Source organism: Pyrgilauda ruficollis, unplaced genomic scaffold (assembly GCF_017590135.1).
Source record: "Pyrgilauda ruficollis isolate IOZ18807 unplaced genomic scaffold, ASM1759013v1 scaffold77, whole genome shotgun sequence".
Lineage (NCBI taxonomy): Eukaryota > Metazoa > Chordata > Aves > Passeriformes > Passeridae > Pyrgilauda > Pyrgilauda ruficollis.
Genome location: NW_024529599.1, coordinates 1,525,288 through 1,538,648, shown reverse-complemented (window position 1 = coordinate 1,538,648; position 13,361 = coordinate 1,525,288). Strand labels below are relative to the sequence as shown.

Sequence of the window (13,361 nt, the reverse complement as noted above, 5' to 3'; positions counted from 1 at the left end):
GAGCCGGGAGGAGGGGCCCTGAACTCCGGCCCCGGCTTTCCCCGCCGCCCTTTCCTGGGCCGCCTTTCCCGGCCTTTTCCCGGTGCCGGGCGCCCGCGCTCCCTGAGCCGTGCGGTGCCGCTCCCTGATTGGCTACAGCGAGCGCGCTGCTGAATTATTCATGAGTGCGCTGGCCGAAAGGGAGGCGGAGCAGCCACCCGACCTCATTTGCATGCGGGGCCACGCCCGCACATGCAATTTGGATCTCAGGGCCCCGCCCATAGGGTGGTCCCGCCCCAGGCCCCGCCCCCTACAGCGAGCGCGCTGCTGAATTATTCATGAGTGCGCTGGCTGAAAGGGAGGCGGAGCCGCCACCCGACCTTATTTGCATGCGGAGCCACGCCCGCACATGCAATTTGGATACCAGGGCCCCGCCCATTGGGTGGTCCTGCCCCAGGCCCCGCCCCGCCGCGCCCCGCCCGGAGGTGCCCGCGGAGCGAGGCCGCCGCCGCCGCGCAGCTGAGGGGGAGCGGGCGCGGAGCGGAGCGCGGCCGGGGCGGCCCGGCTCCAGCCCCCGCAGGTGAGCGCCGCTCGCTAGGGCCGCGCGGGGAGGCGGGAGGGGCTCCCGGAGGGGTCCCGGCGGGGGGTCCGGCCGGCACGGCCCCGGCAGAGCTCGCCGGGGCGGCCCCCGCCATGCCCGCCCGTGCTGGGCTGCGCGGCGGGGCCGGCAGGTGCTCGCCGGTGCCCTCGCCCCCGAAGGGGTTCACTTCGCCGGTGCCCGGGCTCCGCGCTGCCTGAGCCGGCCGTGTCGTGGCTGCTCACACCTGAAGCCCCGGCGCACCCGGGGACTCCGGCAGTGTCTCCCCGTGGAACTTGCAGCCGCGGCGCTGAGGGCTCTTGGCGTTTTGTTTGCTGTTGTGTCCGCTGCCGGGCTCGCTGCGCTGCGCCTGTCCCGGCCGGAGCGCGCAGCCCCGCGGGTACCGCATCCCGGGATTCCCCGGGGGAGGTGGTGGCACTGGCCGCTCCGGGACTTCCTGCCGGGCCCTCCAGCGGGTCCGGGCCGGGGCCGCTCCCGGGGCGCGGAGCCCCCGCGGGGGCTGCGGGCAGCGCTCCTGCCGGAGATGCCCCTGCCCGCAGCCCGGCCCGCCAGTCTCCAGTGCTGCCGCTGGCTCCAGGCAGCGGGTCTTGGAGAAGACAAGAACAGGAACTGCAGTGACTTTGACTCACTTGGGATATTCTGTTAGCATTTTTTTTTCTCTCTCTCTCTCTTTTTCTTTTTTTTTTTCCTATGCCCATAGTATTCTGTTAGCATTTTTTTTCTCTCTCTCTCTTTTTCTTTTTTTTTTCCTATGCCCATATTAAATGCATCTTGTCACTATTAGTGGTTTTTCTTTCCCCTCCCCAAAGTTGTGAGAACTTGCTGAATGAAGGAGCGTGTTACTTCCAGCAGGCAGCAAACAGGTGTAATAAACCGGTGAAGGAAGTTGTTCAGCCTTTGTCTGAGGTCGCCCTTCAGTGTGGCATGGGAACAGGCTCTTGCTGGTATCTCCCCTCCTGGAGTTGAGGCTTAACTTTGGTGTTGGAGAAAGCTTTGCCTGTTTGCGTTTACTTTTGTTGATGGTGTAGAGCAGTTGAATCAGGCTCCTGGGTCTGTGTTTCTGCAGCCAGTGGCACAAAGCCGTGTGTTGGTGTGGGGATAGTGACAGGACAGGGGGACAACTCCACTGAGGTGGTGGAAGTAAAAGTTGTCCATTGTCATGTCTTACTTGATGGTGAATGCTGCTCTTTGTAGTCATCTGAGAGCATTTCAGTCAACTGGAATATCTGGCTTTACCAAGTCCCAGCTGAAGCTGTGTGCCCATAGCAGCTGCCTGGTGATCTTAGCTTTGACTCGGGAAGCTGGTGCTTCTGGGCAAGTGGAATGCAAAGTGCTGGTACGTCCCAAGGCTCCTCCATGCATCCTGGCACGTTCCTTGTAGGGATAGACTGGCCCATGGAGATGAGGATGATCCGTGCTGGTAGTGAGCAGTCCCTAATCCTGCTCAGTGCTGCTTGTAACCTGTCAAGGGGCTCTATACACTTCATGGTATTGGAGAGGGAGAAGAATTCTCAAACATCTTCATAGAATTGTGCTGAGGAATGTCTTTTATTTGGTTTTGAACAAATTGTATCTGCTATAACAGCTGACCGAAGAGAAGTACTGGAGGAGTTAAACCAGTAGAGAGCCCTTTATCTTCCAGTGGCCTTCTGGTATGGTAACATAATTATTCCTGGGAATTGCTTATGGAAGAGGTGTGTCTTTTCTTGGCTGACACAGAAGCTTGAGAAATGTCAAAGAGCAAGGGAGGTTTGAAACGTATGTCTTGCAGTTCATACTTGGCAGTAAGAGTATGTGATACTCCCAGTACATTCATCTTTCTCTAAAATACCAAAGGAGGCACTGGTTTGGTTTCTATGCAGAAATTGTGTGAAACTCCAATTCTTATATAAACATTTCTCATAGCTGGATCTCTTTGTGTTGCTTTATGAAGCAAATGCTTTAGTGATTTGCTCCATCGACCCACTGTTTGTAAAGTGCTGCTCCAAAGTTACAAGCCACTTTTCTGTTTGATTCACACTCCTTAGCAAAGCCTACAAAAGGTTTTGCATCATGGGCAATAATGTTGTTCAGTGCAAAGACTTTGTTCTGCTGTAGCATTTTGAAACTTTGTGTTGTCATGCCCCCATGACAAGGAGAACACAATAGGAGTCCTAATGACACACAAGGTTTGCACAATTCCCAAATTCATTGCAGGTGGGCGGTTCCTGGTAAATCCAAGTACAAGGCTGTTGGCAGTACATGAACTTGCCTGAGTTGTGTGATTAGTTCTCAATTATTTTCAAAGTGTTCCTGGATAATCGATGTCTGATACTTTATTTAATATTGTTTGTGTTTTGGGAGGGCAGCCACCTGCACATAGTGTTGCCACAGTCTGTTCAGTTGTTCATTTCACTGTCTGCCTCTCCAGGCTCACTGAAATAAATTCTTTTAAGAGAATATTTTGGTTTTCCTCTCTGACTACTGTATGGAGGTGCACCTGAACACTGCTGTTTATGAAACTGCAAGTGGTGGGGGGGTAGCAGTGGCTCAGCAGTTGTGTAAGGGAGATCTCTGCATGGTCTCATTAAACTGAGATTAATGTTAGAGCATCTTCCTTCTCCTGGGAAAAGAAGGTGGTGTCTTACACTTCTCTGTGTACTGCAACTGCTCCTTCCCTTGCTTTAGCTGTTCTGCTTGGCTTATGCTGTCTTCTTTAGTATCTGCCTTGACAGTGTGTCACAGCCAAGCAGGGTGGTAGAGATGAACAGTTAAAAGAATAGCTCAGGCTTGTTTCATTGATTTCAAGCTAAAATTGTTCTTAAATTTCTCCTTTCACAGTGGGTCATGGCACCTGTAATCGATAAATGTGATAAACGTGGTGTTTAAGTGATACTTTGCTCAGTTCTGTTGGTGTGAGATCACTGGTGCTAAGGAAGCTTTTTTTAAGGGAGCTTTTTGCTGTGCAGCTGACCCAGCCTCTGTTGTCTTGCTGCTGTGTTGGTAACAGCAGCAAGGCAAACTCCTGGGTGCAGGAGAGAGCCTGGTTCAGACAAGGCCATGGGAGTGACGGTTTGTTACAGCAGCACCAACTGCCTGGAGTTCAAACAAAGCTGCTCGATAAGGCCTTTTTTATTTTAGCAGGGTTGATAAAGCGTTATCAGCTGCATAGGTAGATGTTCTCCCTTTAAGGACCTGTAAGCAGGAAGGAGTGCTGAGGAAGGAATGAGAAGGAAACCTAAATCAAGGCAGGATTTAAGAGTTCTTGAGATACTTTCTGGCATTTTGAAAAGAAAGCTCTTGGACTGTATCCCGTTGAAAACCTGTTCAAGCTGAGTAAAGATTGCCAAGGAAGCATACAGATGGTACCTTGCAACTCTGCTACGTGAGCAAAATAAACTCATTATGGGTATGTTTTTGTTGTGGGGTTCACTCGAGACTGCATCCACACTTAATACTGTCTACGTAATAAAAACTTCTGACCTGGGCTTCCTCTTCTTGCAAGACTGGATTAACTTGTGTGATTGGGACTTACAACATTTTGGCTGGAAATTCCACTCTCATGAGAGGACATAAGGAAAAATTGCAACAAATTTCTGCACATGATAGTTCCCTGCCAGCCTGTGCCAAGCTGATGGAGAAAATGATGGAGAGTGTCTCAGCAAGCTGTGCACAGGCATCAAGATGCATTGCTGTGTGCAGAAGCAAGGAAGCCAAAGGAAAACGTGGAGCTCTGGATTGGTGACACTCAGCAGTGAGGAACAATTAATGCTGCTCCTGGGAAGGAGCATTTGTGTTTCTGTTGAATATGGGTTCACATGCCAGGTCTCACGGCATCTGAAATTAATAGAGCTGAGCAAGGAAGACAGAGTGAAATCTGGTTGTGATGTTAAACTGCTCCTTAGCGTCTGATTGGAAACAGGATTGTCTTGCCTCTCATGCTTTCATTGCCTTTCCATAGTGAGGAGATTTTGCTTTGTGTCTGGATCTGATCCAATGAGGTGAAAAAGGGGACTTTACTGTATTTAGCTGAGCATTCAGGTAAGGAAGGAAGGAGCAGTTTGATGTTCAGGGCACTCTGAGCTCTGCTGTCAGGTGTCCATGTCTTGAGTACCAGCAAAACTTGGGTTGGCTCAGCCTTGGGCTATTGTTGCCTCTAAACAGCTGCCCTCAGTGCATCTTAAAAGAAGAGAATGTTGCACATAGTTTCTGGTAAAAGACTTGTCTTTGAAAGCCTAAAGAATTGTTTCCCTGGAAAATAAGAACATTAGATACATGCAGACCTGGCATAGCTTCAGAGGCTACTGGAGAATTCCTCTCTGGCTACTGGTAGCCACAACTGTTACCAGATGGTTGTAAATGCTGACTGGCAGACAACTGCAGAGCACATGGGGCTGGAGTTTTATGTAAGACTCCAAAGGTGTGTGGGAGAGAAACTAAACTGCGAAAATGTAAATGTGCATCTGGAAGATAAGATTATACAGATTGTGGAATCTATTTCTAGAATTGGAAGAGATACTTGCTTATTGTACTAAAACCAAAATTCTTTTTGATAAGATTCTTGTAAACTTGTGATAATAACTCTTGGACAACCTGTGCTGCAGTGGATGCTATTCCTTCTTTTCCTTTGTTCAAAACTGCTTGTCCTCTCATCCTCTCCCATACTGTGACACTCAAAGGTTCTTTGGTCAGAAAGAAACTCTGGTACCAGTCTATGAGAGGTGACTTTTGTAGTTTGCCTTCTCTCATCCTCTCAGCCCTTTAGGGTGATGGTTCTTCAAGTGAGTTACTGCTCAGTTCAGAACTACTACACTTCTTAGCCTGTTGAACAAGTTGTTGTGGGCTGGAGTGTGAATGTTGGAGCTCTTGCATAAGCAGGCTCAGAGAGCACGCTTCAGGATGCCATTAATATTTTAGGATAAAACATTCTAGCAAGTTTTAAAATGTAAAGTTGTGTCTCTCTCAAAACAAGCCCCATCTTCTTTGCTCCTAACACTGAGTATGTCTCTGCTGGCACAGCTGAGGTCTTTTGTTCCAAAGTGGGGAGGGTAATTAGTAGAGTTTCTCTGTGGGTTTGCCTCGTTTAACAGGTCCAGGATATTGATTGACAGTGGGAAAGGGTGCGTCTCCTTGGCACTTTCCTTTCCTTGTCTGGCTCAGGGCAAGTTGTGTGTTATACATGGGCATGGTGTGCTGTCCTTCCATTGCACAGCACCTCGTTACTGCTCTGTAACTTCTGCTAACTTAAAGCGAATGTAGCTTTGTGAAAATATGTCAGGAATATCTCATAAAAGAAGTCTTACAATCTGACACTATTTTTGAAATTTCAGTTGAGGTGGTAAATCATTGTAGAAGAATTTACTTTGCAAGTAAACTACACATTTATTCTCTCTCTCTTTTCTGAGGTCCTCATATGTTTGTTTCTGTGCACATTCTTCACCCCTGCGTGTGCTGGTGGCCCACAAACACCGACAGCTGTGGCTGCCCTGCTCAGAGCCAGCTTTTCTGTGGAAGTTGGTGCTGCCAGTGATTCTAGGGGACTGGAATGTCACGTAGGTGACATATTCCAGTCACGTAGATCCTAGTAATTCTAGGGACTACGTGACTCAGGTGATTGATCCTCCTGTGATCCTCTGGTCCTCTGAACCAGGGCTGCATTGCAGGCCTTTGGTGAGCTCAGGCCAGTGCTGCACAGGTGGCTGGAGATGTTGGAGTGTGAGCAGGAAAGGTAAAAGGGCAGTAGTGCAACAAAGAGGTACAAGTTCAAGCTCAGGGAGTTTCTAAAGGGAGCTCTCAAAATATGCCTGTGGAGCATCCTGTTTATCACACCATTTCCTTCTTTTGGACTTTCACAGCTGGTGCAAGGCCTTGCTTGGAACTCTTTGAAAAACAGCTCAAGCTCTTCAGGAGTGGCTGCTTTAGGTCATTATCCAAAGGCCATTGTTGCTGTCAGGAGCACAGAGGCAGCCACTCTGTTTCCAGCTGTGCTGTTCCTATTTCTACAGGTGTGAAAGCTTGTCCCCTCAGTCACTCATGTCCAGCTCCACTGTTTGAAGGATTCAAGCCCCTCTGTTCACTTGCCAGGTTCTTTGGTCCTCCTGGTCCTTCTCTTTCTCATGCAACGTCGGCCCCCTGCTCCCCACCTTGCTGTAGGTGTGTATGAACATCTTCTGACCATGTATAATATCCATTCTGAGCCTTCATTGCACCTCAGACGTTCTGGCCCCCACTGCACATGTGTGTCATGTACAAAGAGCTGGCAAATTGCTCCCTGTCCAGCAAATTAAAATAAAATACTGAGTGAAGTGTCTGTAAACTGCAGCCTGTGAAAGGTGGCCAGGGTAGGCAGGAGCACTAACACCAGAATAAGTTGTCAGGATGTGAATTCAAGCCTTTGCTCTTGAGTTGGCAGGGTTCACTTGTCACTTAGTACCTGTGCAGAGGGGAGATGTGACAGCCTCCTGAGCTGCAGCCAGTAGGAAGCTGGAGCCTGGGATCCCCCGTGTGACTGCTGGCTGGCAGTCAGGTCTGATTTGTCCTGCTTGGATCCTCCTGTCGCTGTGAGAGACCAGGCACTGGGACACTGCCTTGTGCTTCGGCTGCGCAGTGAATTGCAGGTGCGAAATTCCCTTCCCTACCCCCACCTCGAGCAGGGAATTCGGCTTGATATTTTACAAAAGCAAGTTAATAATTAATGCAGCTCCCCTGCAGGCAGCACAGCGCCCTTTCTGCTGCGCCCATGGAGAGACCTGAAAATGGGATTCTTTCTCTCTTTGGCTCAATAGCTGGAGGGTTACCTGGGGTGAAAACTGATGCTAGTCAATAATGCCTGAGCCTGGGAGTTGGCTTTTAGGTTGGGTTTGTCTGAATGTTTATGCAAATGCTGCAGTTTTGCCTTTTCTTTGGATAAGGTCAACTCCAGGGATTGCAAAGTGGCCAAGTGCAAAATCCTTTTTAGAATCCTCTTGTTTTATCTGTACTAGTTTGCTTTATCAATGTGAAAATAAATTGTGAAGTGCTGCACCAGAGAGCTGTGCTAGACTGGTATCAGGTTTTAGTCACTCGATAGTGATGTTGTCTCAGTCTGCTCTGGCTGATTTGTTACCTGCTAAACCAAAACAAATAACCTACTTCTGCCTGCTTTCTGCTCAGGCTGCTTTTGTTTATATGTTCTTTTCTATTTTGTTAGGATTTTTGTTGCCAAGATACTACAGCAAGGAAGATGAGAAGGTTCTTAAGACCCGGACACGATCCAGTGCGAGAGAGGCTCAAGCGCGACCTTTTCCAGTTCAACAAGGTACGGGGCTTTCCTCAGGCTTCAAGGCAAATCTGTCCTGAGCCACTGCATCCTCCAAAAGGAGGGAAAAACCACTTGAGTGTGGGTGGAAAAGTTAAATTTAGTGGAGGTGCTGGTTTGTTCTTTTTTTCAGTTCTGCCTTTTTCTCCCCCAGTGTGCCTGAGTAGTTTCCTTTAAGGTCTTGGGCATGTTCTCAATTCTGTCTCCTTTTTTAAGAGGAAGGATATTGTAATGCTGTTGAGTGGTACTTGCTGAAAGAAGAGATCTTCACAGATCTTTTCTGTCTTCTGATTGGTCTGTCACTTGTCCTGCTATGTGCTGGGACTGTTTCTGTTATAGGTAGTCCTTGTTAGGAAAATAAACATTTTTCTAAAGATACACATAAGCCACAGCTTGTGATGCAGCTGAAGCCAGAGTTCTTTGTCCTTGATTATCCTTTGGATTTACAAATGTACCCCTGCTTTTAAATGTGCATTTAAAAGGCTGTGCTAGCACCTAGGCAGCACAATGGCCATTAATAATGAATTTACTCTTATCTTAGTCTGAATCTGTTTCTAGATTTTTTCCTTCCCCCTGTGAAGAAGAAATTGCAATGGCTGTGCTATCTATCCAACACTCTGGGCATTTTTCTTTTGAGCTCTGGCCAGGAGCATGATGCTTTTATCTTTGAAAATGCCTGGTATTAAATCATGGCTAGGCTAATGGCTACTTACACTTTCTTTGGGGAGCAGAAATATATTTGTAGGTTTTGTGTTTCTAAGGTTTAAATGGAATTTTGCTGAAAAGTGTAATGGATAAATGAAATCAGCCTAGGAAATAACCTCCTTGATTCATTGTAATTGTACTGTAGATGGATACTTGAAGTGGAACTGTGGATATTTGAGATAAATGATTTAATGTAATTGGTACTAAGCACACCAATTCCATGCATACCTCCCTGCCACTGGGGAGACAAAGGAACTCAAGAGTGCTTCGGGTCTGCTTTCTGCCTGCTGCCACCAGGAAATCCTAGTGCAGATGCAGTAGAAAAATCAGTGAATGCAGACCAGGTTTGAGTTTGCATCTGGCTAAATGCAATGTCAGCTTGAGAAAAGATGTCCCAGGGATGGGTCAGAGTTGCTTATAAGCATTTAAAATTATATATACCTTGGAAAAACTCTGCTATTTTAGGGATGGCTCTTCCTTGAATATGCCTTTCTCTTAGGAGAATGTTTGGCTAAGGTTTACCTGCTAGAGACACACTAATTTGGATAATGCAAAACAGGGTTGAAAGAGGTAGCTTTTGCAGCAGAGGGAAACTTTCAAATATAGTAGAAGCTGACATTAGGATTTGTGACTCCATTTGATTCAGTCCTGAAGGTAAATATGACATCTTGTTTCTAGGGAGACAGCTACTTTGGACACTTCCTAATGTTTACTCTCATTAACAGCTTGGTAATTAAAGGCCTTGTAAAATTCATTTGCACCTTTAAGCCACAGTAGCTTGTTATTTTCTAATAAGAATCAGAAGGGAATGAACATTATACTAGAATCTTTTACACTACTTTTTTCTTGCATAAAAGTGAGGGGTTTTTTTTTTTTTTCTCCCAAGACTTGTGTCTCCCATTCCAGTATTTCTAGAGATAATGGGTCATTTGAAAGCTTCTACCCTTTGATCCAATAAACATCTACTCACAGCTGGGTAGACTCAGAAAATCTGGGAAAGTCAGACCTTAATTCTGAGCTGTTGGAGGTTGTGGCTTCAAGGAGCCAAGAATCATAGTGCTTTGTGTGCCAAGGCTGTCCTGGTCTAATGTGCTATTAGAGCAAGCACATTAGTGCTGGTAAGCAGGTTTTTAAACACTTGTTATTTGAGGTCTTTGAAAGACTTCTGGTTAAGAACCTGCTTGGGAAATATTTTGTGGGCCTGTAAAGTTGCTGATCAGAGAAACTGCACGGTGGATTTGCACCTCTTCAGTGTGTGATGCAGGCCATGACTAAAGCAAGGTCTGCACCTTAAAGATGCTGGGGATTCCTGCCCTCATTTTTACTCTGAAGTTGAATATAAATGCATGATGCCTCACAGATTTAGTGTTAGTGTAGTGGAATGTATTTGATGACACTGACCTAGAATGGACTTCAGTTTAGAAAGTCTGTTTAATTGGTGGTGGTGGATTTTTGTTTGTTTGTTTACTCTGTCAGGTATAAATAGGCTGTGATCTTCTTACTGCTTCTCTCTTGCATTTCTGTTTTGCATAAGAGGTGGTCCAGATGGTTTTAAAGGACTGATTGATGACTGGACTAGAGCTTCAAACTGTCTTCAAAGTTGTGTTTGTTTCAAAAAACACCTTCCTAACTTCTGCTAGTCACTTAGCTTTGCATATCTGTTTCTCTGTATGAGTAAGAACTTCCCATACTTGTGTGTACCTGTTGCAAGAATCTGTTTTTAGCTCAGTGGATAGAATGAAGGATAAGGTATGTGGACTTGGCAGTCTACTTCTTTGAGTTTATCCTGCTTTTGGAAGTAGTATTTGGATGCCTTTGGCTCAGTCCAAGCCCTGCAGAGGAAACATGTTCAGGCTGGCATTGTCAGACTAGATGATGGGTAACACACAGGTGAACCAGCCTGTCTTACAGCTGAATGTTACCCAACTAGGAGCATTGCATTTAATTTATGGCTTCATGATTTTTCCCCTGTTTTCAGCCTTCCTGCCCCTTTGCTGATGGGTGTGATGGAGACCTTACCTTAAATCTGAATTAGTGTCTAAGCAAGGTGGAGTTAGCACATACAGACTTCATTGTTTCTTCAAAAGATGAATTAACAAAGGGACAGGGCTTGTATTGCCTGTGGTTGGGTTTGTCTCTGCTCTGTCATAAAACAATCTGAGAGGAGAAGCCGAGACAAGTGAAAGGAGGAAGACAGAGCTGAATTTCATCGGCACAGCTTTAGTGTGGGCTGGGAACAACTGTTCAGTTTGGCCACATTTTTCCTGCAGTAAATACGACTGACACGAAGCATTTTTGTCAGTGCTGCTGACACCAGGCTTGCTTGCGTCTGACAAATCTGTGGAGAAGGAGAAAAAGCTCCTACCTTTCCCCATAGAAACAAAGGCCCTTTTGAGAAGGAGGGCACATTGTGGGCACTGCAGTTTCTTATTTCAGCTCGGCTGAAAGGCTCCATTGTAACCTCTGCTGCCTCCTGCCCCCCTCTGTCCCCCTTGCTGCGTTTACCTGCTGGGCAGGTGAAAGGATTGGCCGATGAAAGCTGCCGAGGGGAGGGAGGGCAGCCCAAAGCTGGCTTGATGTGATTTAACAACTGGGTGCAAATAAGTACACGGAAAAGATCTGGGTAATCAGGACAGTGAATGTGAATGCCTGACCCTGGTGGTGTCAAATGCAGCAAAAGCCACCCTGAAGCCTTTACTGCCCAGCTGTGGAAACAAATGACATAAGAGAGACTTATCTTTGTTGCATCTTAGGGGCATCTTGGTTGAAGATTCAGAGCTACCAGAAACCTTCAGAACGTTTCCTGGTCTCCATGAGCAGTCGTGTAGCACACTGTGGTTGTTACTGATACTTCTCTTTTGCAAATTTGTCTGTGGAATGGGGGGTGCTTCGCATTTTTGGTTGAATGAAAACCTGGAGGAGAAAAAAATCACCCTCCTTTATTATGACTGAATCATACACACTTGGTTGTGCAGTTCATAGGTCTCATACTTGAAAATTAAAGCTTTTATTGACTTGTCTAATGTGTTTACAAATTAACACGTCAAACCCAGGATATAATTAGGCCAGTATTAAGGCTGGTGTTGACAGCTTCCTAACTGGAAGTACAGTATTGTATAAGTCATGGTTTTCTGAGAGTTGTGGCTAAAGCTTTATCTTTTGGGCTGGATGAAATCTTAGAATAATCACAGTTTCTAATTGATGTGTCACTGAAAATTGCACCTGGTTGTGCTGATAACATGACAGTGCAGTGACTGTGAACAAGTTGAAACTGAAACCATCACGGGGAGTTACACTGGTGTCTCCCTAACAAGTTCCTCACTTTTGTTTTGGGTGAGAGTGGAATGGTGTTTATTGCCTGTGCTACACCTGATTCATTTAAATGTCTGATTTATTGTTAAGATAACGCTACCTTGGATCTTCTTCCCAGAATTTTGCACCATAGCTTAATACTCCCACAACTTTGACAATTAGGAAGCTTTTCTGTGTTGCCTCAGTAGCTATCACAGTGCGGAGGAATTCCTCTTTGCCTATGCTGTGTTAGGAAACTGCCCTGTTTCAATTCTGAGTCCATTGATAAATTCATAAATTCATAACTTCACAGCCATCTCTAGGAAGTTTTATATATGTAGCTATGCAAAAAATTAGCTGCAGCTTCAAGGGTGACAGTAAAAAGATTGACTTCTCAAAGTTTGTTTTTAATAATGCAAACCTAACACTTAAATTACCTTCTTAGAATATAAAGAGCTAAGGCTGGAGATTAAGGTATCAAAAATGAAAGTAAACTCCGTGGTCTTGGAGCTTGTAGTATTAATCTTGGCTTACTACCTATAAAAGGTAAAAAAATTACTATCTACTCTTTTGCCCAGCCTAATGAGTTGGCAGGCAGAAAATTGGGAAATGCTCCAATATTTTCAGTTTCATCTTCTAAAGAGGCTCATCTTCCCTTAAGAGAACCTCAGGCTGGGGTACCCAGTATTTAGAGGAGGGAGATCTTTTCTTGCTTAGGAATTGTGATCAAACAGGTAAAACCCAAGCAAACTGGCAGACTCTGGAGTCAGCTGGATCCTCCTGTGCTGTGTCTTTGAGCAGGACATTAAAGTGCTCTGCAGCAGCTGGGGCACCTCGGGCTATGGCCTGACCACGGAAATGAAACCAGCTCCATTTGATTCTCGTGCAGGGGATTAAGTTGGGAAATCACTATGCAGGAAATAAAAGTCCAGGTGTACTTTTAGGCTGAATAAAGCATAAAACTTAAGTGATGTGGTAGCTTTGCTTCAGACATGATGGAAATGAGGATGGGAGTGAGGTTCAAGTGCCGCAGATGGAGAGTTCTCTGCTTTTTTTTTTTTTCAGTAGTGAGTGTAATGAATTCCTATTCTGTAGCTGGCCAGCTTGCCTTAGAAGAAGGTATTTTCCAGAAGCTGGGCCTTTAAAGATCAGTGTTTTCCAGGAAGCATCCCTCTTAATTTTCCTGGTTAATCTGTGGACACACCAGTCCTCTTTACCTGTGTGTTGGTGCATCCTGGTTTTGCCTGAACCAGGATAAGAGCTGTGCATTAGCACTTCTGAAAACCTCACTGAACTGTTTTCTAAGCAGCTTGGTGGCATGCTGTAAGTATGGCAGGATATTATTCCCTGGTGTGTAAATGCATCAGTGTGGTGTATACAGATGCTCCAAATCTCTCCTGGGCAGTTGTATGTTGTACTTCAGGGAAGCCACCAAGGCCAAGCCACACTCCTCCCTGTGACAGTGACATCTTTTTAGTCCCAAATGGCTTTGGATTACTCTGAGGTGGCCTA

The 13,361-nt window shown here is 46.2% G+C and overlaps 1 protein-coding gene across 1 annotated transcript in view; it reads left to right on the top strand.

The window, feature by feature from the left end:
- Positions 1–469: 469 nt before the first annotated feature.
- Positions 470–13,361, top strand: part of LLGL2 (LLGL scribble cell polarity complex component 2) — a 30,481-nt gene continuing 17,589 nt past the window's right edge. Inside the window, exons 1-2 of the mRNA XM_041486497.1 lie at positions 470–559; positions 7,746–7,853. Coding sequence (XP_041342431.1) covers positions 7,779–7,853 — 75 coding nt within the window. The 5' untranslated portion in view covers positions 470–559; positions 7,746–7,778. The remainder of the gene's footprint in view (positions 560–7,745; positions 7,854–13,361) is intronic.